The 26,945-nt window shown below is 43.2% G+C and overlaps 1 protein-coding gene across 1 annotated transcript in view; it reads left to right on the forward strand.

The window, feature by feature from the left end:
- LOC144696333 (diacylglycerol kinase iota-like) overlaps positions 1 to 26,945 on the forward strand; it is an 864,725-nt gene that overhangs the window by 52,547 nt on the left and 785,233 nt on the right. Inside the window, 3 exon segments of the mRNA XM_078567549.1 lie at positions 1,267 to 1,329; positions 9,277 to 9,350; positions 10,156 to 10,267. Coding sequence (XP_078423675.1) covers positions 1,267 to 1,329; positions 9,277 to 9,350; positions 10,156 to 10,267 — 249 coding nt within the window.

A 26,945-nucleotide genomic window follows, 5' to 3' on the forward strand; every position in this document is an offset into this window, starting at 1 on the left:
ACCACACCCTGAAACCAAGTGACAGATGCCACCTTAACCAGATGCTATGAATCTCTCCTCAAATACCCCCAGACGCTTGTCACACCATGAGACAACCGGTCTCACTGAGTTCTTTCTTTCACACGAGGGTTTCCAATCTCCACTCTCCAGTACCTCACCTTGGAATCTTCTCCTAAACTGATGTTTTCGTTCAGACACCTTCCACAATCACTCACCTCCAGGGTTTTGAACTCTCCTTCTGATGTTCCTCTTCCCTGTGTCACCACCTGCACTGAAGCTGTCTTCCATGTACTCTCTCTCACCAACTCAGCCTTAACAGTACACCATTGCTTCACATGCCCATAGCAAAGAATTACAGACCTTCAGTTGTCTCTTTGAACTTTCTTGCTTCTTGCAAACTGGCCTCACTTTAAATCTGAAGCTTGGAGCCTTTCTCTCTGCCCCTCACTCCTAATTTCACTTAACAGGACCTTTTCCCAGGTTCCTGTCCTTCCTTTAACTAGAAGGTCTTCTTTAGACTTTCTCTTCTTCCACTCCCCTGGACTTTTGGGGTTTTTCTTAGATGGGGACTTGTTATCAGTTTCCGTTGCTTCTGCTTCACAGTTGCCTTCAAACCAACTAAACTCAAACAGCTTCCAAAACAAACTGCTGTCTTTCTTCTGTGTATGTGTCTGTGGGAGGAACCTGCCTATTTGGCCCCTTGTTGCTAGGCAACAACATTGCTTTTCCTACTCCTGTGTGTTTATTTTCACTTTATAGGGGTTGTAAATGTCTCATTAGATATGCAAGCAGCCTTTTGAAGTGCAACTAAAACTCTATTTGACCTTTCTTAACACACAGATACAGAAAAACAAATCAAACTTAAATTTTAAAGCTAAAACTCATTCTCAACACCCACAAATACAAGTATAAGTTACTTAAGCTATATCTATTTCCTAACAGTGAGGCACTGTCAAACAGGAGGCTCAGGGCATTCAGTAGGCACCTTGCACTGATAGAACATGTATACCTGATATTAGCATTGGTTTACTATCTGGCACTGGGTTTGGCTGCCAGTTGGTCTGTGCCCTGCTCCTGATTGGTAGTTTGACATTAATGAGAGCAGGAATATTTACCCAAATAGAAATTGGATGTTGGTGTTGCCTCCCTGTTCCAGAATCAGTCACTATAGAAATGCACAGACTTTCTCTGCTGTCGGAAAGAGCGAATGGATATTGGATTCTTTCACAAGATGTATTTACTGATATTTGTGATGTTTCTTTTCAGGCTGCTTTTTCGGACTTCCTGCAGAGAAGCTCTCGAGATTTATCCAAACATGTCAGAGTCGTGGTAAGTTTTGGTTTGGTCACCGTCAAATGTGGAAGGACGCCTCATGGAATGTACAGGTTGCTAATTATGAAAACCATAACCGATAAATTTAACATAACATTTCTGCTTTTCAATCCTATCCCTCTGGAAATGCATCTCAATGTTTGCTTTACTTTTTCTCATGGCCCTTATGAACCTGAATTGGTACTTTGGACAGAATTTTCCCATTGGCGTGCAGGAGCCCCGCACGCCGACATGTAAAATGATATGTGGTGACATCGGGCGAGTGTCCCGACCTCATAGCGCACCATCGCAATATTTCGGTGGGAGGGCACGTGATGATCTCTGATGCGTGTCCGCCATTAATTAACGGGCCACTTAAGGCCCTTGAGGCACCAATTGACAGCGATTTTCCGCAGCCCGTGCGATCTTCAGGTCGTCGCACGGGCGCAACGGGCAGGTGGGTAAGACACATTTGTATAAACCTCATCCACGGGCAGGATAAGAGGGGTCAGTGGGGTCATAAATGTGCTCAGTCAGATATTTAACTTGGAAAGTTACTGATCCTTGCCTGTGTGAGCAGAAATACTTCAAAACTCATACCAGCTGCTTGGACAGGAGTAACAGCCTTCAGGTCAGCACTCTACAGTGAAGATCCTTTTCGGGGCCTGCAGGTTTCAGGAAGCCTTCCCTTAGCCTGGGAATGGGAGCTGAACTCTCCACTGGAGGCACCTCCTCTGAGGAGGAAGGGAGGGCCAGAGGGGGAGGAGGCCAGGAGTGGACATTCAGCCTCCAGGGGAGCCACCTTTGGGAGGACAGGTGCAGGCACAACAGAAAGTCCAAGGTGGAATGGGCCGGAGAAGATGCCACTATCCTGCTGCCAGGGTTTACAAGCGGCAAAGCAGCTACCTCAATATGTCTGAGGTGCAGTGCCAAAGGAGGCTCCGTCTCTCAACGGAGACAGTCAACTCTATCTGTCAGGTGATTGGCCCTGAGATCTATCCTAACTATGTAGGTGGACACCCCATGCCAGTGGCTCTAAATGTCACAGCTGCCCTCAATCTCTATGCCTCTGGCTCCCTCCAGGGCTCGCTGGGTGATTTTTGCGGAGTCTCCCAATCAGCTGTCCACACTTGTGTCAAGCAGGTTACAGACGCTCTGTTCAGACGGGCATTGACCTTCATCCACTACCGCTGGGACCAGGCCAGCCAGACACAGTGAGCCAGAGGCTTCGCGGCCATTGCTGGCTTCCCCCGTGTCCAGGGTGCTATAGACTGTACACATGTGGCCATCGAGGAACCACCAGGTGAGCCCGGTGCCTTCATCAACAGGAAGGGCTTCCACTCCATGAACGTGCAGATAGTGTGTGATCACAGGATGCTGATTCTACAAGTCTGTGCAAGGTACCCAGGCAGCTCCCACAACGCCTACATCCTCAGACACTCCCAGGTGCCAGGGCTCTTCAGTGCTCCAGCACGGCTGGATGGATGGCTGCTGGGTGACGAGGGCTATCCCCTCAGAAGGTGGCTCATGACACCTCTCCACCATCCAAGAACAGAAGCTGAGCAGCGGTACAATAGGTGCCACAGCTCCACAAGGGCTGTGGTGGAGAGAACCATCGGCCTTCTCAAGATGCACTTCCGATGCCTGGACCGCTCAGGCGGTGCACTCCAGTACCCCCCAGATGGTGTGTTGCTGATAGGGGTTGCATGCTGCACTCTCCACAATCTTACACTGGAAAGGAGCGATGCTATGGACGAAGAAAATGTAGATGCAATGGCTGCGGCTGCACACGATGGGTCCAGCAGTGAGTCCGAGGATGAGCACACTCAGGGAAATGATGAGGGGGTAGACACTGACCTGGGCATACTGCAGGGAGGTAGGGACACCCGGGAGGCTTTAATCCAATGAACCTTCAGCTAGCACACCATAGATGGACTTCCAACACAAGCCCGTGCTGCAGGCTCCATACTCGATACCTGAGTGCTAAATCTGCCTGAATAGGAAAGTTGACTAAGGGCCTTGCCAATAAAGCTCAATGTTACACAACCCACTCATAACATTATGGGTAACCATCCACCTGCAGAGGGAAAGAGCCACCCTCAGCCATGGTCACGTGTCTAAATTTAATGATATAACAAAATGAACTTAAGGAAACAAAATAACAAAGGTGTTGAACAGCACACCAACTGATCATGACCTCATTGCGGAGCAACATAAAAGCACCAGTGAGAAACCTGTGGTGTACCTAAGGTGTCTTAAATTTACACTATCAGGTGCTACATCTAGGTGCTCCCCACTTGCTGGCACTGGCATCTGAGCCAGCCTGCTGACTCTGCTGTCCTGTTGGCCTTGATGACCTTGGTGGAGTCTCTGGCCCGTGGAGCCTGTGCTGGCCCCACCTGGGGGTGAGCTGCCAGTTACACAGCTGCCGTCTCCCCAGTCGTCGGAGCCTCATCGGATGCAACGGTCACTAGCAGAGGGGTGGAGGAGCTGCTGCCCTTATCCGCAGGGACATGAGGTCACTTTGGATCTCCCCGCTTACCGTGGATGGGAAACTTGGTACCCAGACCATTTCCCACACTGGCACTGACCAGCTGAGGTCAATGCTGATGTGAGGGCTTGCTGGTCTGAGCGCATCCCCAGGAAGCCCTGATTGTTCTCCTGGAGGAGCCTCTCCACGAGAGTCACTCTCTCCATTGAGGACGCATGGCGCTTGGACATGAGGCTCATTGCATCGGCGATCGTCCACGTGGACTCCTCCACCACGTAGACCAAGCAAGGCATAGACTCATGTATCTCCCCCAGATGCTCTCGCACACCCGGCCGCATTTCCTGCACCTGCTGCGTCGTGGACGACTCCAGAGGCACATCATCAGGCACCGGCAGAGCATGTGCCTGGTCCCCTGCAGTCCTCTGACTGCTGGCGCCATGGGCACTCTGTTCCTTGCCAGCTCCTCCAGCGACTGTGAAGTGCCCTCACTGCTGTGCCCCGGGACACTAGCCGATGATCTAATTCCCACCGAGGTGCTAGTATCTGCGCTGGTGCCTGCCTGGCAGAGATGATGTGACGCTGGTGAGACTTCAGGGCCCTCAGGTGTGAGAGGGGTCCTCTGCTGCTCCTCCTCCCAGCCCTGCTCCACTGATGCTGAAAGGAAGAACAAGGACATTGGATCAGTTAACGTGGAGACAATGTCAATGAGCATCCTTGTCCCCGGCATCATTATGCGCTCGTCCTTCCCTAATCAATGGTCAAGCCATGTTACAAACTTCAATCACTGAACATTCAGAACTGCCATGGCTGCTGGGACACTAATGGTGACCTCAGTGCTGGGCAAACATACCTGTCCCTGGCACCCCAGCCTCACCGACACCAGTGGACCTGGGCACATGGCGTTTCTCCAGATCGAGGGCCTCCTGCTCGAACCTGCTAACGATTACCAACTGGGCCGGCCCTCCCACCCCCCCCTTGGCCACATGCTGCCTACATCACATTAGGAACCACATGGTCTAACCTTGCAAAGCAAGGAGGCACAAGCACGTGGAGTGCAGAGGGCTGCAGATGCTTCGTTGCCATACCACCTGGAAGCTCCCCTCCCAGCATGTCACCACCCTGACTTTGGCATGCCCTGCAGTTCCAGCACTACACCTGGGTACAGCTCCTCCAGGTTGCCCCCAGCGATGTGGGTGTCACTGTACCATGTGCTGTGGGTACAGAACCCATCTCATCATCACCCTCTCAGGGTGACCTTGGCATGGGCAATATCTGCTGGCCCACTCAGCGAAGGACACATGCCAATGATTCAATGTAGTCACTACACTCAGAGTTGGGGGGAGGTGGTGTGGAGGGGGGCAGCCAGGGGGGAAAGCCTGCCTGCTGGGTTAAGTGACCAATGCCAACATGGTACTCACCCTTCCTGAATGCAAGAGGCCGTTGAAGCGCTTGCAGCACTGGATCCAGGTGTGTCGCACCACGTCGCGGGAGCTCACCACCTCCGCCACCTCCTCCCAGGCAGGTTTGGTCATGTTGGGGGGGGGCCTCCTCCTCCCGTCCCTGGGGACGAGGATCTCCCGCTGTGCTGCCACCTCCTGGAGGAGGGCAACAAGGCAATCATCTGAAAAACGAGGTAGTGCCCCCCTGCCCTACCCTCCTGCCTGGCCTGCTCACCAGCAGCACTCCTGGGAGCCCTTCTGCTGGCCATGATCCACAGCTTTTGCAAGGCTGCAGGAGCACTTTTAAACAGGCCGCTGGGCCATTGGACCCAGCGGTCATAGCAGTCCCGCTGCTGCCCGTCCACTCCCTCTGTCCTTGGGAGCGGCGTTTCACGCTGGGCGGGCCTTAATTGACCACTTAAGGCCTGCGCCCGCTCCCACATAGCCCGCCTAACAAGCAGAAAATTCTGTCCTTTGAATATTTGTATATTTATACATATATCTGCTATTCTATCCCATTTAGAAACCTATTTCCAAGGTGTGTGTGTGCTCTGAACTCCCCCTACCAAAATGTACCATCTCACCCTTATCAAGAAGTCTCCTATCAGTTATCTGTCTGACCAACACATTTCACGTCAAACTTAAAATGACTGTATCTTACTTCAAAGGCATTATAAACGAACAGTTACAGCCATTACCAGTATAAAGCAAACTCCTCAGGAACAGAATCTGCAATAGGTATGAGGCAGAATTTTATGTTCCCCTGCTGGGGAGTTTGTGGGGGGGGGTTGCCGTAAAATTTGTCGGATGGCCTTCCCACCAGGCTCCCGCCCACCCCGACCTCGCAGCAATTTTACTCTGGGTTGGGTGAGGCCTAGGCAGGCCTGTCGATCCTTTCCCCAGTTGAGGCCCTTAAGTGACCACATAAAGGCCGTTTCCCACCCAGCCTCAATTTTCAGGCTGGCAAGAGGAGTTCAGGGGCAAGAGAGGAAAGTAACCTTGCTCAATCCTCGGATGGGAAGCAGGGCCGCCTCCATCAGCAACCTCCTTTTAACATTAGGCCCCCCCCATCTCCCACCAAGGTCTGGCCCCTGCATGTCCTCCCTCCACCTTCCACCCCCCCGTATGCCACGGCCTCTCCACCAACATGTCACCCCCCTCTGCCTATCCCCCTGGGCCTCACCTCCCCAGCCCTCCCGAGAACCCCCAAAACCTACCTGGTCCTGGACTCCCAGGACTTAGGCTCTGGGGTCTGCTTGCAGTCCCAGTTCTGTTCACTGCAGCTTCTGATACTGCAGGGACTAGAGAGCTGCTAGCCAATCAGATTGGCCGGCAGCTCTCTGAGGTAAGACCTCCTCCCGAGTGAGTGGCGGAAGTCCCGCCTCCAGCCAATTGAAACATTAACTGGCTGCGGGGCAGGCAGTATTGGCAGGGATGTGTTCTCTGCCGACTCTTAAGATGGCGGGAAGGGAAACCCCGCCATCTTAAAAATCCTGGCCATTGGGTAGATTTTCAACTTGCCAACAGGGCACAACAAAGCTGCCCTTGTAGAAATGAAAATGGTGCAGTTTCCATTACACACATAGTAACACTGTGACCCGTGGGGATCACAGAATTGTTATGATGCAAAAGGAGGCCATTCGACTCATGGTGGTCTGCGCTGCCTCTCTGAATGAGCAATTCACCTAGTGCCACTCCCCTATCTTCTCCCCATCACCCTGCACATTCTTCCTCTCCTGATAATAATCCAATTCCCTTTTGAATGCTTTGATTGAACCTGCCTCCACCACACTCTCAGACAGTACATTCTAGACTTTAGCCACTCGCTGCGTGAAAAAATTTCTCCTCATGTCACCTTTGCCCCTTTTACCAGGGCAGGCGATGGCGTAGTGGTATTGTTGCTGGACTAGTAATCCACAGAATCAGGGTAATGCTCTGGGGAACCAGGTTCAAACCCTACCTTGGCAGATGGTGGAATTTGAATTCAATAAAAATCTGGAATTAAAATCTAATGATGACCACGAAACCATTGTTGATTGTTGTAAAAACCAATCTGGTTCACTAATGTCCTTTAGGGAAGGAAATCTGTGTCCTTACCTGGTCTGGCCTACATGTGACTCCAGATCCATGCCCTCTGAAATGGCCTAGCAAGCCACTCAGTTGTAACAAACTGCTGCAAAGTCAACACCACATGCACCACCACTTCCTCAAGGGTAACTAGGGATGGACAATAAATGGTGGCTCAGCCAGCGAAGCCCACATCCCATGAATGAATTAAAAGAAAAACAATTACTTTAAATTTGTGACTTTCATGATAAGGAACAGCTTCTCCCTTTCTACCCTATCCAGACCCCTCATGATTTTGACTACCTAAATCAAATCCCCTTTCAGCCGTCTTCTCTCCAAGGAAACAGTCCCAACTTCTCCAATCTATCTTCATAATTGAAGTGCCTCATCCCTGGAACCATTCTAATAAATCTTTTTTACACTCTTTCTAATTTTCTTCCTAAAGTGCGGTGCCCAGAACTGTATGCCAATATTCCAGCTGAGGCCAAACTAGTGTCCTATACAAGTTCAACATAACCTCCTTGCTCTTGTCACCTATGCTGTTATTAATAAAGCCTAGGATACTGTATGCTTTATCAACCACGCTCTCAACCTGTCCTGCCACCTACAATGACTTATGCACATAGATACCCAGAACCCTTCCAAAGTGCTGAAAGCTCATGACAGGCTCAACACTGGAACAATTGGGAGAAGGGATTCTCTAGATAACAGAACAGCTTCAGGCTTGCATAAGGAGGATCAGAAGGATCAGGTCAGTACTTCACTCAACACAGAAGGGGACATGGCAGATGATATTGCGAGTCAGGGCATCAGTGAGGCTTCAAGCTCACATGAGGACGTCCTCCAGGCATTCAATTTGTACTTCAGTGTTTGAAAAAGTTTGATCAATAAGTGAGTGCAATTTATTAAGAGGAGGCAAAAACTGGGCAAATCCATGGATTCATTTATAAATGACCTGTGCAGACTCATCGAGAATTGTGACTATGGGATCCTCAGATTGTATAGTGTTTTGGGGTCTTGGATGAAAGCCTTTCAGATCTTTTGCAAACAAGAGAAGATTTAACTCTCACACAGGTGGTACAAATAGTGCGACAGACCGCTCTTAAGAAACTAAACAGAGCAGTTGTTTGTGGGGAAGGTGTGTCCCTTGGGAAAAAAAGAGAGAAGCCATTCAATATGTTGGACAAAAAAGAGAAAGCGCAGTGAAGCAAAAGCCCGCAAGATCGGGAAAAAGCGCACCAACCGCCATCTTGAGATGCTCTCGGTGTGGCAGGAAAGACCCTACACAAGCAGGAAGAATGCCCACCAGGGGGAGTTGAGAGCCATAACTGTGGGAAGTCAGGAGATCTCACAATAGTCTGCAGATTCAAAGTTCCTCCAGCTCATAGGAAGAAAGAGATAACAATGAAACCAAGTAAAATCCAAGAGATGGAAAAGCCACAGAAACATTGATTGATAGAAACACTGCCATAGACTCGCAGTCTGGCTCACTTACGCATGCTAGAAGCCATATATATTCGCAACAAAGGGCTTGGTCGTTTTCAGACAGAAGGAGCATGTACATGCATTGCACCTTTTTCAAGTAAACAAAAGCTTGGGGGACAGCCATTCTTTGGTCCATTCCCCATGGCAATTAATTGACCAATCACAGTCAACCTGCCTGGTTTGAATTTGAACAAAAGCTTGACAGTTAACTGTTCCCTGTTGCATTCTTCATGGCAATGCCTCCCCAACTCAGAGTCCACTTGCCAACCAATCTGTACTCTCTTCTCATGCAGTATAAACTGTTGTTCCCTAAACTATTGGTAATGTTGTGATCTGTCCTGATGAATGCATGATGAAAAGCTTAGATAGCATGTCTCTTTATTCAGCAATACTCAAGTTTTGTACTACCGAACGACTATAGGAATATTATGTGATTTAATGAATGCATAGTCTCTAGAAATTAACTTTTCTCCTTAATTCTAGTGTGATGGCACTGATTTGACATCCAAAATCCAGGATTTGAAATTCCAGTGTATTGTCTTCCTCAATATCCCCAGGTGAGTAACAGAAATAAATTCTTAAAAACGGGATTGAATACTGAGCCACTCATGGGATTGGGCCTGAGGTACATACAGCTTCAGAAAGAGCAATGAACCTCATGGTGAGTTGACTAACCTCAGCCAAGGCAGCTGCAGAGGTGCTGCAGACTGGCCTCTGTGTCCATGGATTACGAGACAGAATTTTGAACAGGGTGCCCATTCCCAAACTCTACACCTCTTGAGAGTGTTTTTGGTCATGAATGATTAAGCTTGATTGTGGTACCTCTTCCTACCATAAAGCCTGTCAATGTATACAGCCAAAGCTCAAACCTATAGGGTGGATGCCAGGGGCAGTTAAATGGGATGGTAATAAGTCAAGTAAAGAAACAAAGTCCACCCCCTTCAACCTTGCTCCAACATCCCTTTGTCATTTTCCATTGGGCCAAAGAGCTGGGGTGCCATTTCCTGAATTTATACACATTCCAGAAACCTTTGCAAACACATTCCCTTAATAGTGGATTTAATGTTTCTGAGCCTTACTATTCTCTGGCCAGAATTTCCGGTTCTTTTTTGACAACGGGTAGCAACCCAGTGTCTCTGGATCCCATCCAGAATTCTAGTCCCTTCCCCCATGGGAGATCAGTGCCCTTCTGATTCATCAGAATTTCAGACTTTATGATCTATGTGTAACGGATAACAATTCAGCTAAATGATAGCAATGTGTTGATGCTCTTGTAAATAACAACAACTTATATTTATCTAGTGCCTTCATTGTAATGAAACAGATTGAAATAAATACTGAAGTGGGGCTTGTCTTTTGCAGGTATTGTGCAGGCACAATGCCTTGGGGTAACCCAGGGGATCACCGAGACTTTGAACCACAGCGTCATGATGATGGTTGCATTGAGGTGATTGGCTTTACCATGACATCTCTGGTGAGTTTCAGACAGTAATGTGAGTTTATATACACAGAGTATGATGATGAGAATGGTCCCTCACAATTGCAGAGTCCCTCAATAATGGAAGGATGGTTTTACTCAGCATTCTCAAACTGAGTATCACTCAGAGTTCATGAAGGCTTTTGCTCAGTCTTCTAGAGTACAACCTGACAACCATCCTTGAGTTAAAAGCAAAATACTGCGGATGCTGGAACTCTGAAACAAAAATAAAAATAGCTGGAAAAACTCAGCAGGTCTGACAGCATCTGCGGAGAGGAATACAGTTAATGTTTCAAGTCCATTAGAGACTCCATCAGAACTGAGGGAATGTAGAAATGAGGTGAAATATACACAGGTTGAGGGGGGTGGGACAGGTAGAGCTTGGTAGAGGGACAATGATAGATGGAGGCAAAGGAGAGATTGCCAAAGATGTCATAGACAAAAGGACAAAGGGGTGTTTACGGTGTTGATATTAGCTAAGAAACGTGCTAATGGTGACATTAAGGGTAGAAATCAGGATGAGCAAGTAACAGATAGCCCTAGTCGGGGTGGGGTGGGGGGAAGGGGTCAAAATAGGCTAAAAAGTGGAGATGAAACTTGGATGGAAATACATTTAAAAATAATGGAAATAGGTGGGAAAAGAAAAATATATTTAAAAAATATAAATTATTGGTAAAAGAGGGTTCGGAAAGTGGGTGGGGATGGAGGAGAGATTTCATGATCTGAAGTTGTTGAACTCAATGTTAAGTCCGGAAGGCTGTAAAGTGCCTAGTCGGAAGATGAGGTGCTGTTCCTCCAGTTTGCGTTGAGCTTCACTGGAGCAGTGCAGCAGGCCAAGGACGGACATGTGGGCATGAGAGCAGGGTGGAGTGTTGAAATGGCAAGTGACAGGGAAGTCTTGGTCATGCTTGCGGACAGACTGTAGGTATTCCGCAAAACGGTCACCCAGCCTGCGTTTGGTCTCTCCAATGTAGAGGAAACCGCATTGGGAGCAGTGAATGCAGTAGACTAAATTGACGGAAGTGCAAGTGAAGTGCTGCTTCACTTGAAAGGAGTGTTTGAGCCCTTGGATGGTGAGGAGAGGGGAAGTAAAGGGGCAGATTTTGCATCTTCTGCGGTTGCATGGGTAGGTGCCGTGAGAGGGAATTGAGGTGTAGGGGGTGATGGAGGAGTGGACCAGGGTGTCCCGGAGGGAACGATCGCTGCGGAATGCCGACAGAGGGGGTGAAGGGAAGATGTGTTTGGTGGTGGCATAATGCTGGAGTTGGCGGAAATGGCGGAGGATGATCCTTTGAATGCGGAGGCTGGTGGGGTGATAAGGGAGGACAAGGGGGACCATATCGTGGTTCTGGGAGGGAGAGGAAGGTATGAGAGTGGATGCGAGGGGGGGATGGGCCGGACACGGTTGAGGGCCCTGTTAACCACCGTGGGTGGAAAACCTCGGTTAAGGAAGAAGTAAGACATGTCAAGAGGAACTGTTTTGGAAAGTGGCATCACCAGAACAGAGGACACGGAGGCGAATCCTTGAGTCTTGCTCTCACTTGGTGCTTGTGAGACCAGCATTGCTCAGTGTTCTATGGCCCATTGTCACTGAATTATTGAGCCCATTGTCACTGTGTTATTAAGCTCATTGTCACTCTATTATTCAGCCCATTGTCAGTCTATTATTGAACCCATTGCCACTCTATTATTGAACCCACTGCCACTCTATTCTTGAGCCCATTGTCACTCTGTATTATTGAGCCCAATGTCACTCAATTATTGAGCCCATTGCCACTCTATTAATATACCCATTGTCCCTCGATTATCGAGACCATTGTCAGTCTATTATTGAACCCATTGTCACTATTATTGAACCCACTGCCACTCTATTCTTGAGCCCATTGTCACTCTGTATTATTCAGCCCATTGCCACGCTATTATGGAGCCCATTGACTCTCTATTATAGAACCCATTGTCACTCTATTATTGAACCCATTACCACTCTATTATTGAACCCATTGTCACTCTTTTATTGAACCCATTGTCCCTCTAATATTGAGTCAATTGCCACTCGATTATTGAGCCCATTGTCACTCTATTATTGAGCCCATTGTCAGTCTGTATTATTGAACCCATTGTCACTCTATTATTGAACACATAGTCATTCTATTATTGAACCCAATGTGACTCTATTATTGAACCATTGTCACTCTATTATTGAACCATTGTCACTCTATTATCAAGCCCATTGTCACTCTATTATTGAACCCATTGTCACTCTATTATTGAACACATAGTCATTCTATTATTGAACCCAATGTGACTCTATTATTGAGCCCATTGTCTCTCTGTATTATTGAACCCATTGACACTCTATTATTGAGCCCATTGTCACTCTATTATTCAGCCCATTGCCACGCTATTATGGAGCCCATTGCCTCTCTACTATTGAGCCCATTTTCACTCTATTATTGACCCCATTGTCAATCTGTATTTTTGAGCCAATTGTCACTCTATTATTGAACCCATTGTCACTCTATTATTGAACCCATTACCACTCTATTATTGAACCCATTGTCACTCTTTTATTGAACCCATTGTTCCTCTAATATTGAGTCAATTGCCACTCGATTATTGAGCCCATTGTCACTCTATTATTGAGCCCATTGTCAGTCTGTATTATTGAACCCATTGTCACTCTATTATTGAACCATTGTCACTCTATTATCAAGCCCATTGTCACTCTGTATTATGAAACCCATTGTCACTCTATTATTGAACACATAGTCATTCTATTATTGAACCCAGTGTGACTCTATTATTGAGCCCATTGTCTCTCTGTATTACTGAACCCATTGACACTCTATTATAGAGCCCATTGTCACTCAATTATTGAGCTCATTGTCAATCTGTATTATTGAACCCTTTGTCACTCTGTATTGTTGAGCCCATTGTCACTCTATTACTGAGCCCATTGTCAATCGATTACTGAGTCCATTGCCAGTCTATTATTGAGCCCATTGTCACACTATTATTGAACCCATTGTCACTCTTTATTATTGAGCCCATTGTCACATTAATATTGAGCCCATTGCCACTCTATTATTTTACCCATTTCCACTCTATTATTGAGCCCATTGTTACTCTATTATTGAACCCACTGCCACTCTATTATTGAGCCCATTGTCACTCTGCATTATTGAGACCATTGCCACTCTGTTATTGAGCCCATTGCCACTCTAATATTGAATCCATTGTCACTCTATTATTGAACCCATTACAACTCTATTATTGAACCCATTGTCACTCTTTTATTGAACCCATTGTCCCGCTAAGATTGAGACCATTGTCACTCTATTATAGAGCCCATTGTCACTCTAACATTGAGACCATTGTCCCTCTAATATTCAGCACATTTTCACTCTATTATCGAGCACATTGTCACTCTATTATTGAGCCCATTGCCACTCTATTATTGAGCCCATTGTCACTCTATTATTGAGCCCATTTTCAGTCTGTATTATTGAAAACGTTGTTACTCAATTATTGAACCCATTGTCACTCTGTATTATTGATCCAATTGTCACTCTATTGTGGAACCCATAGTCACTCTATTAGTGAACCTATTGCCAATATATTATTGAACCCATTGTCATTCTGTTATTGAACCCATTGTCACTTTATTATTGAGCCCATTGTCACTCTATTATTGAGCCCAATGTAACTCTATTATTGAGCCTATTTTCAGTCTATATTATTGAACACATTGTTACACAATTATTGAGCCCATTGTCACTCTGTATTATTGATCCCATTGTCAGTCTATTGTGGAACCCATAGTCAAACTATTATTGAACCCGTTGCCACTCTATTATTGAACCTATTGTCATTCTGTTATTGAACCCACTGCCACACAATCATTGAGCCCATTGTCACTCTATTATTGAACCCATTGTCACTCTATTGTTGAACCCATAGTCACTCTATTATTGAACCCATTGCCACTCTATTATTCAACCCATTGCCACTCTATTATTGAACCCATTGTCATTCTGGTAATGAACCCATTGTCACTCTATTATTGAGCCCATTGCTACTCTAATATTGAGCCCATTGTCACTCTATTATTGAGACCATTGCCACTCTGCTATTGAGCCCATTGCCACTCTAATATTGAATCCATTGTCACTCTATTATTGAACCCATTACCACTCTATTATTGAACCCATTGCCACTCTATTATTGAACCCATTGTCATTCTGGTAATGAACCCATTGGCACTGTTATTGAGCCCATTGCCACTCTAATATTGAACCCATTGTCACTCTATTATTGAAGCCATTAACACTATATTATTGAACCCACTGCCACTCTATTATTGAGCCCATTGTCACTCTGTACTATTGAGACCATTGCCACTCTGCTATTGAGCCCATTGCCACTCTAATATTGAATCCATTGTCACTCTATTATTGAACCCATTACCATTCTATTATTGAACCCATTGTCACTCTTCTATTGAACCTATTGTCCCTCTAATATTGAGACCATTGTAACTCAATTATATAGCCCATTGTCACTTTGTCCAAGAGACCTTTGTCCCTCTAATATTCAGCTCACATTCACTCTATTATCGAGTCCATTGTCACTCTATTATTGAGCTTATTGTCACTCTGTTATTGAGCCCATTGCCACTCTATTATTGCACCCATTATCAGTCTATTATTGAACCCAATGCCACTCTATTATTGAGCCCATTATCACTCTGTAATATTGAGCCCATTGTCACTCTGTATTGTTGAGCCCATTGCCTCTCTATTATTGAGCCCATTGCCACTCTGTATTATTGAGCCTATTGTCACTTTATTATTGAGCCCATTGCCACTCTATTATTGAACTCATTGCCAATCTCTATTACTGAGTCCATTGTCACGTTGTTATTGAGCCCCTTGTCACACTGTAATATTGAGCCCAGTTCCACTCTATTATTGAGCCCATTGTCACTTTATTATTGAGCCCATTGTAACTCTATTATTGAACCCGTCATCACTGTATTATTGAACCCATTGCCACTCTATTATTGAACCGATTGACACTATTATTGAGCTCATTGCCACTCTATTATTTAGCCCATTTTCATTCTATTATTGAGCCCATTGCCACTCTATTATTATGCCCATTGCGACTCTATTATGGAGCCCATTGTCAGTCTATTATTGAACCCATTGTCACTTTATTGTTGAACCCACTGCCACTCTATTATTGAGCCCATTGCCACTCTGTTGTTGAGCCCATTGCCACTCTATTATTAAGCCCTTTGCCACTCTATTATTGAACCCATTTTCACTCTATTATTGATCCCTTTGTCACTCTATTATTGAGCCCATTGTCACTCTGTATTATTGAGCCCATTGTCATTTTGTATTGTTGAGCCCATTGTCACTTTATTTTTGAGCCCGTTGCCACTCTATTATTGAGCTCATTGTCATTCTATTGCGGAGCCGATTGCCACTCTATTATTGATCCCATTGCCAATCTATTATTGAGCACATTTTCACTCTATATTATTGAGCTCATTGTCACTCTGCATTGTTGAGCCCATTGTCACTCAATTATTGAGCCCATCGTCGCTCTGTAAGATTGAGCCCATTGTAACTCTGTATTGTTGAGCCCATTGTCACTCTATTATTGAGCCCATTGTCACTTTATTTTTGAGCCAATTGTCACTCTATTATTGAGACCATTGGCACTCTATTATTGAACCCGTAGTCACTATTATTGACCCCATTGCCACTCTATTATTGAACCCATTGTCACTATATTATTGAACCCATTGACACTCCATTATTGAGCCCATTGTCACTCTGTATAATTGAGCCCTTTGCACCCTATTATTGAGCCCATTGCCACTCTATTATTGAGCCCATTGCCACTAAACTATTGAGCCCATTGCCACTCTATTATTTAGCCTATTGTCACTTTATTATTGAGCCCATTGCTACTCTATTATTGAACTCATTGCCAATCTCTATTACTGAGCCTATTGTCACTTTATTATTGAGCCCCTTGTCACACTGTAATATTGAGCCCATTGCCACTCTATTATTGAGCTCATTTTCACTCTATATTGTTGAGCCCATTGTCACTCTGTATTGTTGAGCCCATTGTCACTCTATTATTGAGCCCATCGTCGCTCTGTAATATTGAGCCCATTGTCACTCTGTATTGTTGAGCCCACTGTCACTCTATTATTGAGCCCATTGTCACTTTATTTTTGAGCACATTGCAACTCTGTTATAGAGCCCATTGTCATTCTATTGCGGAGCCCATTGCCACTCTATTATTGAACCCATTGTCACTCTATTATTGAGCCTATTATTACTCTAATATTGAGCCCATTGCCACTCTATTATTGAACCCATTGCCATTCTATTATTGAGCCCATTGACACTCTGTAATATTGAGCCCATTGTCACTCTAATATTGAGCCCATTGTCACTCTGTAATATTGAGCCCATTGTCACTGTGTATTGTTGAGCCCATTGTCACACTATTATTGAGCCCATCGTCGCTCTGTAATATTGAGCCCATTGTCACTCTATTATTGAGCCCATTATTACTGTGTAATATTGAGCCCATAGCCACTCTATTATTGAACCCATTGTCACTCTATTATTGAGCCCATTGTCACTCTGTATTGTTGAGCCCTTTGTCACTCTATTATTGAGCCCATTGCCACTCTGTATTATTGACCCAATTGTCATTCTATTATAGAGCCCATTGCCACTCGATTATTGAGCCCATTGTCACTTTATTATTCAGCCAATTGTCACTCTATTATTGAGCCCAATTGCACTCTATTATTGAACCCGTAGTCACTGTATTATTGACCCCATTGCCACTCTATTATTGAACCCATTGTCACTATATTATTGAACCCATTGACACTCCATTATTGAGCCCATTGTCACTCTGTATTATTGAGCCCTTTGCACCCTATTATTGAGCCTATTGCCACTCTATTATTGAGCCCATTGCCACTCTATTATTGAGCCCATTGCCACTCTGTATTATTTAGCCTATTGTCACTTTATTATTGAGCCCATTGCTACTCTATTATTGAACTCATTGCCAATCTCTATTACTGAGCCCATGGTTACTTTATTATTGAGCCCCTTATCGCGCTGTAATATTGAGCCCATTGTCACTTTATTATTGAGCCCATTGTAACTCTATTATTGAACCCGTAGTCACTGTATTATTGAACCCATTGCCACTCTTTTATTGAACCCATTGTCACTCTATTATTGAACCGATTGACACTCTATTATTGAGCTCATTGCCACTCTATTATTTAGCCCATTGTCACTCTATTATTGAGCCCATTGCCACTCTATTATTATACCCATTGCCACTCTGTTATTGAGCCAATTGTCAGTCTATTACTGAACACATTGTCACTTTATTATTGAACCCACTGCCACTCTATTATTGAGCCCATTGCCACTCTGTTATTGAGCCCATTGCCACTCTATTATTGAGCCCTTTGCCACTCTATTATTGAGCCCTTTGCCACTCTATTATTGAGCCCATTGCCACTCTATTATAGACCCCATTGTCATTCTATTGCGGAGCCCATTGCCACTCTATTATTGATCCCATTGCCACTCGATTATTGAGCACATTTTCTCTCTATATTATAGAGCCCAATGCCACTGTATTATTGAACCCATTGTCACTCTATTATTGAGCCTATTATTACTCTAATATTGAGCCCATTGCCACTCTATTATTGAACCCATTGCCATTCTATTATTGAGCCCATTGTCACTCTGTATTATTGAGCCCATTGTCATTCTACTATTGTGCCCATTGTCACTCTGTAATATTGAGCCCATTTTCACTCTGTATTGTTGATGCCATTGTCGCTGTTTTATTGAGCCCATCGTCGCTCTGTAATATAGAGCCCATTGTCACTCTGTATTGTTGAGCCCATTGTCACTCTATTATTGACCCCATTGTTATTGTGTAATATTGAGCCCATAGCCACTCTATTATTGAACCCATTGTCACTCTATTATTGAGCCCATTGTCACTCTGTATTGTTGAGGCCTTTGTCACTCTATTATTGAGCCCATTGCCACTCTGTATTATTGACCCAATTGTCATTCTATTATAGAGCCCATTGCCACTCTATTATTGAGCCCATTATCACTTTCTTATTGAGCCAATTGTCACTCTATTATTGAGCCCATTGTCACTCTATTATTGAACCCGTAGTCACTGTATTATTGAACCCATTGCCACTCTATTATTGAACCCATTGTCACTATATTAATGAACCCATTGACACTCCATTATTAAGCCCATTGTCACTCTGTATTATTGAGCCCTTTGCCCCCTATTATTGAGCCCTTTGCCACTCTATTATTGAGCGCATTGCCACTCGGTTATTGAGCCCATTGCCGCTCTATTATTGAACCCATTTTCACTCTATTATTGAACCCATTACCACTCTATTATTGAACCCATTTTCACTCTTCATTTGAACCCATTGTCACTCTAATATTGAGACCATTTTCCCTCTAATATTCAGCTCATTTTCACTCTATTATTGAGCCCATTGTCATTCAAGTATTGAGCCCATTGGCACTTATTATTGATCCCAATGCCACTCTATTATTGAGCCCATTTTCACTCTGTATTATTGACCCCATTGTCAGTCTGTATTTTTGAGCCAATTATCACTCTATTATTGAACCCATTGTCACTCTTTTATTGATCCCATTGTCCCTCTAATATTTCGACCATTGTCACTCTATTATAGAGCCCATTGTCACTCTAACATTGAGAAGATTGTCCCTCTAATATTCAGCTCATTTTCACTCTATTATCGTGCCCATTGTCACTCTATTATTAAGCTTATTGTCATTCTATTATTGAGCCCATTGCCACTCTATTATTGTACCCATTATCACTCTATTATTGAACCCAATGCCACTCCATTATTGAGCCCATTGTCACTCTGTAGTATAGAGCCTATTGTCTCTTTATTATGGAGCCCATTGCCACTCTATTATTGAACTCATTGCCAATCTTTACTACTGAGCCCATTATCGCTTTATTATTGAGCCCCTTGTCACACTGTAATATTGAGCCCATTGTCACTCTGTATTGTTGAGCACATAGCCACTCTATTATTGAACCCATTGTCACTCTATTATTGAGCCATTGTTACTCTGTCATATTGAGCCCATTGTCACTCTGTATTGTTGAGCACATAGGCACTCTATGATTGACCCCATTGTCACTCTATTATTGAGCCATTGTTACCCTGTAATATTAAGCCCATTATCACTCTGTATTGTTGAGCCCATTGTCACTCTATTATTGAGCCCATTGCCACTCTATTATTAAGCCAATTGTCATTCTATTATTGAGCCCATTGCCACTCTATTATTGAGCCGATTGTCACTTTATTATTGAGCCCATTGTCACTCTATTATTGAATCCGTAGTCACTGTATTATTGAACCCATTGCCACTCTATTATTGAACCCATTGTCACTCTATTATTGAACCGATTGACACTCTATTATTGAGCTAATTGCCACTCTGTATTATTGATCGCATTGTCTCTCTATTATTCAGCCCATTGCCACTCTATTATTATACCCATTGCGACCCTATTATTGAGACCATTGTCAGTCTATTATTGAACCCACTGTCACTTTATTATTGAACCCACTGCCACTCCATTATTGAGCCCATTGCCACTCTATTATTGAGCCCATTGTCACTCTATTATGGATCCCATTGTCACTCTTTTATTGAGCCCATTGTCACTCTATTATTGAGCACATTGTCACTCTGCATTGTTGAGCCCATTCTGACTTTGTGTTTGAGCCCATTGCCACTCTATTATCGAGCCCGTTGTCATTCTATTACGGAGCCCATTGCCAGTCTATTATTGATCCCATTGCCACTCTATTATTGAGCACATTTTCACTCTATATTATTGAGCCCATTGCCACTCTATCATTGAACCCGTTGTCACTCTATTATTAGCCTATTATTACTCTAATATTGAGCCCATTGCCACTCTATTATTGAACCCATTGCCACTCCATTATTGAGCCCATTGTCACTCTGTATTATTGAGCCCATTGTCACTCTATTATTGAGCCCATTGTCACTCTGTAGTATTGAACCCATTGTCACTCTGTATTGTTGAGCCCATTGTCAATATTATTGGGCCCATTGTCGCTCTGTAATATAGAGCCCATTGTCACTCTGTATTGTTGAGCCCATTGTCACTCTATTGTTGAGCCCATTGTTACTGTGTAATATTGAGCCCATAGCCACTCTATTATTGAACCCATTGTCACTCTATTATTGAGCCCATTGTCACTCTGTATTGTTGAGCCTAGTGTCACTCTATTATTGAGCCCATTATCACTCTGTAATATTGATCCCATTATCACTCTGTATTGTTGAGCCCATTGCCACTCTGTATTATTGAGCCTATTGTCATTTTATTATTGAGCCCATTGCCACTCTATTATTGAACTCATTGCCAATCTCTATTACTGAGTCCATTGTCACTTTATTATTGAGCCCCTTGTCACACTGTAACATTGAGCCCATTGCCACTCTATTATTGAGCCCATTGTCACTTTATTATTGAGCCCATTGTAACTCTATTATTGAACCCGTAGTCACTGTATTATTGAACCCATTGCCACTCTATTATTGAACCCATTGTCAATCTATTATTAAACCGATTGACACTCTATTATTGAGCTCATTGCCACTCTGTATTATTTAGCCCATTTTCATTCTATTATTGAGCCCATTGGCACTCTATTATTATACCCATTGCGACTCTATTATTGAGCCCATTATCAGTCTATTATTGAACACATTGTCACTTTATTATTGAACCCACTGCCACTCTATTATTGAGCCCATTGCCACTCTGTTATTGTGCCCATTGCCACTCTATTATTGAACCCTTTGCCACTCTATTATTGAGCCCATTGTCACTCTATATTGATCCCATTGTCACTCTATTATTGAGCCCATTGTCACTCTGTATTATTGAGCCCAATTGTCATTTTGTATTGTTGAGCCCATTGTCACTTTATTTTTGACCCCATTGCCACTCTATTATTGAACACATTTTCACTCTATATTATTGAGCCCATTGTCACTCTGTATTATTGAGCCCATTGTCATTTTGAATTGTTGAGCCCATTGTCTCTTTATTTTTGAGCCCATTGCCACTCTGTTATAGAGCCCATTGTTATTCTTTTGCGGAGCCCATAGCCGCTCTATTATTGAACCCATTGTCACTCTATTATTGAGCCAATAATTACTCTAATATTGAGCCCATTGCCTCTCTAATATTGAACCCATTGCCATTCTATTATTGAGCCCATTGTCACTCCGTATTGTTGAGCCCATTGTCACTCTATTATTGAGCCCATTGTTACTGTGTAATATTGAGCCCATAGCCACTCTATTATTGAACCCATTGCCACTCGGTTATTGAGACCATTGCCACTCTATTATTGAACCCATTTTCACTCTTCATTTGAACCCATTGACACTCTGATATTGAGACCATTTTCCCTCTAATATTCAGCTCATTTTCACTATTATTGAACCCATTGTCATTCTATCATTGAGCCCATTGCTACTCTATTATTGATCCCATTGCCTCGCTACTATTGAGCCCATTTTCACTCTGTATTATTGACCCCATTGTCAATCTGTATTTTTGAGCCAATTGTCACTCTATTATTGAACCCATAGCGATTCTATTATTGAGCCCATTGTCACATTATTATTGAGCCCATTACCACTCTATTATTGAAACCATTGTCACTCTATTATTGAGCATATTATCACTCTAATATTGAGCTCATTGCCACTCTATTATTGAACCCATCGCCACTCTATCATTGAGCCCATTGTGACTCTATATTATTGAGCCCATTGTCACTCTATTATTGAGCTCATTGTGACTCTATTATTGAACCCATTGTTACTCTATTATTGATCCCATTGTCACTCTATTGTGGAACCCATAGTCACTCTATTATTGAACCCGTTGCCACTCTATTATTGAACCTATTGTCATTCTGTTATTGAACCCACTGCCACACTATCATTGAGCCCATTGTAACTCTGCATTATCGAGACCATTGCCACTCTATTATTGAGCCCATTGCCATTCTGTAATATTGATCGCATTGTCACTCTGTATTATTGAACCCATTGTCACTCGATTGTTGAACTCATAGTCACTCTATTATTGAACCCATTGCCACTCTATTATTGAACCCATTGTCATTCTGTTAATGAACCCATTGTCATTCAATTATTGAGCCCTTTCCCACTGTAATATTGAGTCCATTGTCACTCTGTATTATTGAGACCATTGCCACTCTGTGATTAAGTCCAGTCGCACTCTACTATTGAACCCATTGTCACTCTATTATTGAACCCATTAACACTCTATTATTGAACCCACTGCCACTCTATTATTGAGCCCATTGTCACTCTATTATTGAGACCATTGCCACTCTGCTATTGAGCCCATTGCCACTCTAATATTGAGACCATTGTCACTCTATTATAGAGCCCATTGTCACTCTAACATTGAGACCATTGTCCCTCTAATATTCAGCTCATTTTCACTCTATTATCGAGCCCATTGTCACTCTATTATTGAGCTTATTGTCACTCTATTATTGAGCCCATTGCCACTCTATTATTGCACCCATTATCACTCTATTTTGAACCCAATGCCACTCTATTATTGAGCCGATTGTCACTCTGTAGTATAGAGCCTATTGTCTCTTTATTATTGAGCCCATTGCCACTCTATTATGGAACTCATTGCCAATCTTTATTACTGAGCCCATTATCACTTTGTGATAGAGCCCCTTGTCACACTGTAATATTGAGCCCATTGTCACTCTGTATTGTTGAGCACATAGCCACTCTATTATTGAACATATAGTCACTCTATTATTGAGTCATTGTTACTCTGTAATATTGAGCCCATTGTCACACTGTATTGTTGAGCACTTAGGCACTCTATTATCGAGCCCATTGTCACTCTATTATTGAGCCATTGTTACTCTGTAATATTGAGCTCATTGTCACTCTGTATTGTTGAGCCCATTGTCACTCTCTTATTGAGCACATTGCCATTCTGTATCATTGAGCCAATTGTCACTCTATTATTGAGCATATTATCACTCTAATATTGAGCTCATTGCCACTCTATTATTGAACCCATCGCCACTCTATCATTGAGCCCATTGTGACTCTATATTATTGAGCCCATTGTCACTCTATTATTGAGCTCATTGTGACTCTATTATTGAACCCATTGTTACTCTATTATTGATCCCATTGTCACTCTATTGTGGAACCCATAGTCACTCTATTATTGAACCCGTTGCCACTCTATTATTGAACCTATTGTCATTCTGTTATTGAACCCACTGCCACACTATCATTGAGCCCATTGTAACTCTGTATTATCGAGACCATTGCCACTCTATTATTGAGCCCATTGCCATTCTGTAATATTGATCGCATTGTCACTCTGTATTATTGAACCCATTGTCACTCGATTGTTGAACTCATAGTCACTCTATTATTGAACCCATTGCCACTCTATTATTGAACCCATTGTCATTCTGTTAATGAACCCATTGTCATTCAATTATTGAGCCCTTTCCCACTGTAATATTGAGTCCATTGTCACTCTGTATTATTGAGACCATTGCCACTCTGTGATTAAGTCCAGTCGCACTCTACTATTGAACCCATTGTCACTCTATTATTGAACCCATTAACACTCTATTATTGAACCCACTGCCACTCTATTATTGAGCCCATTGTCACTCTGTATTATTGAGACCATTGCCACTCTGCTATTGAGCCCATTGCCACTCTAATATTGAGACCATTGTCACTCTATTATAGAGCCCATTGTCACTCTAACATTGAGACCATTGTCCCTCTAATATTCAGCTCATTTTCACTCTATTATCGAGCCCATTGTCACTCTATTATTGAGCTTATTGTCACTCTATTATTGAGCCCATTGCCACTCTATTATTGCACCCATTATCACTCTATTTTGAACCCAATGCCACTCTATTATTGAGCCGATTGTCACTCTGTAGTATAGAGCCTATTGTCTCTTTATTATTGAGCCCATTGCCACTCTATTATGGAACTCATTGCCAATCTTTATTACTGAGCCCATTATCACTTTGTGATAGAGCCCCTTGTCACACTGTAATATTGAGCCCATTGTCACTCTGTATTGTTGAGCACATAGCCACTCTATTATTGAACATATAGTCACTCTATTATTGAGTCATTGTTACTCTGTAATATTGAGCCCATTGTCACACTGTATTGTTGAGCACTTAGGCACTCTATTATCGAGCCCATTGTCACTCTATTATTGAGCCATTGTTACTCTGTAATATTGAGCTCATTGTCACTCTGTATTGTTGAGCCCATTGTCACTCTCTTATTGAGCACATTGCCATTCTGTATCATTGAGCCAATTGTCATTCTATTATTGAGCCCATTGCCACTCTATTATTGAGCCCATTGTCACTTTATTATTGAGCACATTGTAACTCTATTTTTGAACCCGTAGTCACTGTATTATTGAACCCATTGCCACTCTATTATTAAACCCATTGTCACTCTATTATTGAACCGATTGACACTCTATTATTGAGCTCATTGCCACTCTATTATTCAGCCCATTGCCACTCTATTATTATACCCATTGCGACTCTATTGTTGAGACCATTGTCAGTCTATTATTGAACCCATTGTCACTTTATTATTGAACCCACTGCCACTCCATTATTGAGCCCATTGCCACTCTGTAATTGAGCCCATTCTCACTCTATTATTGAGCCCATTGCACTCTATTATTGATCCCACTGTCACTCTTTTATTGAGCACATTGTCACTCTATTATTGAACCCATTGTCATTCTGTATTTTTGAGCCCATTGTGACTTTATTTTTGAGCCCATTGCCACTCTATTATTGAGCCCGTTGTCATTCTATTACAGAGCTATTATTGAGCTCATTGTCACTCTATTATTGATCCCATTGTCACCTATTTTTGAGCCCATTGTCACTCTGTATTATTGAGCCCATTGTCACTTTATTTTTGAGCCCATTGCAACTCTATTATTGAGCCCCTTCTCATTCTATTATGGAGCACATTGCCACTCTATTATTGATCCCATTGCCACTCTATTATTGAGCACATTTTCACTCTATATTATTGAGCCCATTGCCACACTATTATTGAACCCATTGTCACTCTATTATTGAGCCTATTATTACTCTAATATTGAGCCCATTGCCACTCTATTATTGAACCCATTGTCACTCCATTATTGAGCCCATTGTCACTCTGTATTTTTGAGCCCATTGTCACTCTATTATTGAGCCCATTGTCACTCTGTAATATTGAGCCCATTGTCACTCTGTTTTGTTGAGTCCATTGTCGCTCTGTAATATTGAGCCCATTGTCACTCTGTATTGTTGAGCCCATTGTCACTCTATTATTGAGCCCATTGTTACTGTGTAATATTGAGCCCATAGCCACTCTATTATTGAAAGCATTGTCAGTCTATTATTGAGCCCATTGTCACTCTGTATCGTTGAGCCCTTTGTCACTCTATTATCCAGCCCATTGCCTCTCTGTATTATTGAGCCAATTGTCAGTCTATTATTGAGCCCATTGCCACTCAGTATTATAGCACCAATTGTCATTCTATTATTGAACCCAATGCCTCTCTATTATTGAGCCGATTGTCACTTTATTATTGAGCCCATTGTCACTCTATTATTGAACTCGTAGTCACTCTATTATTGAGCTTATTGTCACTCTGTTATTGAGCCCATTGCCACTCTATTATTGCACCCATTATCAGTCTATTATTGAACCCAATGCCACTCTATTATTGAGCCCATTATCACTCTGTAATATTGAGCCCATTGTCACTCTGTATTGTTGAGCCCATTGCCTCTCTATTATTGAGCCCATTGCCACTCTGTATTATTGAGCCTATTGTCACTTTATTATTGAGCCCATTGCCACTCTATTATTGAACTCATTGCCAATCTCTATTACTGAGTCCATTGTCACGTTGTTATTGAGCCCCTTGTCACACTGTAATATTGAGCCCAGTTCCACTCTATTATTGAGCCCATTGTCACTTTATTATTGAGCCCATTGTAACTCTATTATTGAACCCGTCATCACTGTATTATTGAACCCATTGCCACTCTATTATTGAACCGATTGACACTATTATTGAGCTCATTGCCACTCTATTATTTAGCCCATTTTCATTCTATTATTGAGCCCATTGCCACTCTATTATTATGCCCATTGCGACTCTATTATGGAGCCCATTGTCAGTCTATTATTGAACCCATTGTCACTTTATTGTTGAACCCACTGCCACTCTATTATTGAGCCCATTGCCACTCTGTTGTTGAGCCCATTGCCACTCTATTATTAAGCCCTTTGCCACTCTATTATTGAACCCATTTTCACTCTATTATTGATCCCTTTGTCACTCTATTATTGAGCCCATTGTCACTCTGTATTATTGAGCCCAT

Source organism: Cetorhinus maximus, chromosome 22, assembly GCF_964194155.1.
Source record: "Cetorhinus maximus chromosome 22, sCetMax3.hap1.1, whole genome shotgun sequence".
NCBI classification, from domain to species: domain Eukaryota; kingdom Metazoa; phylum Chordata; class Chondrichthyes; order Lamniformes; family Cetorhinidae; genus Cetorhinus; species Cetorhinus maximus.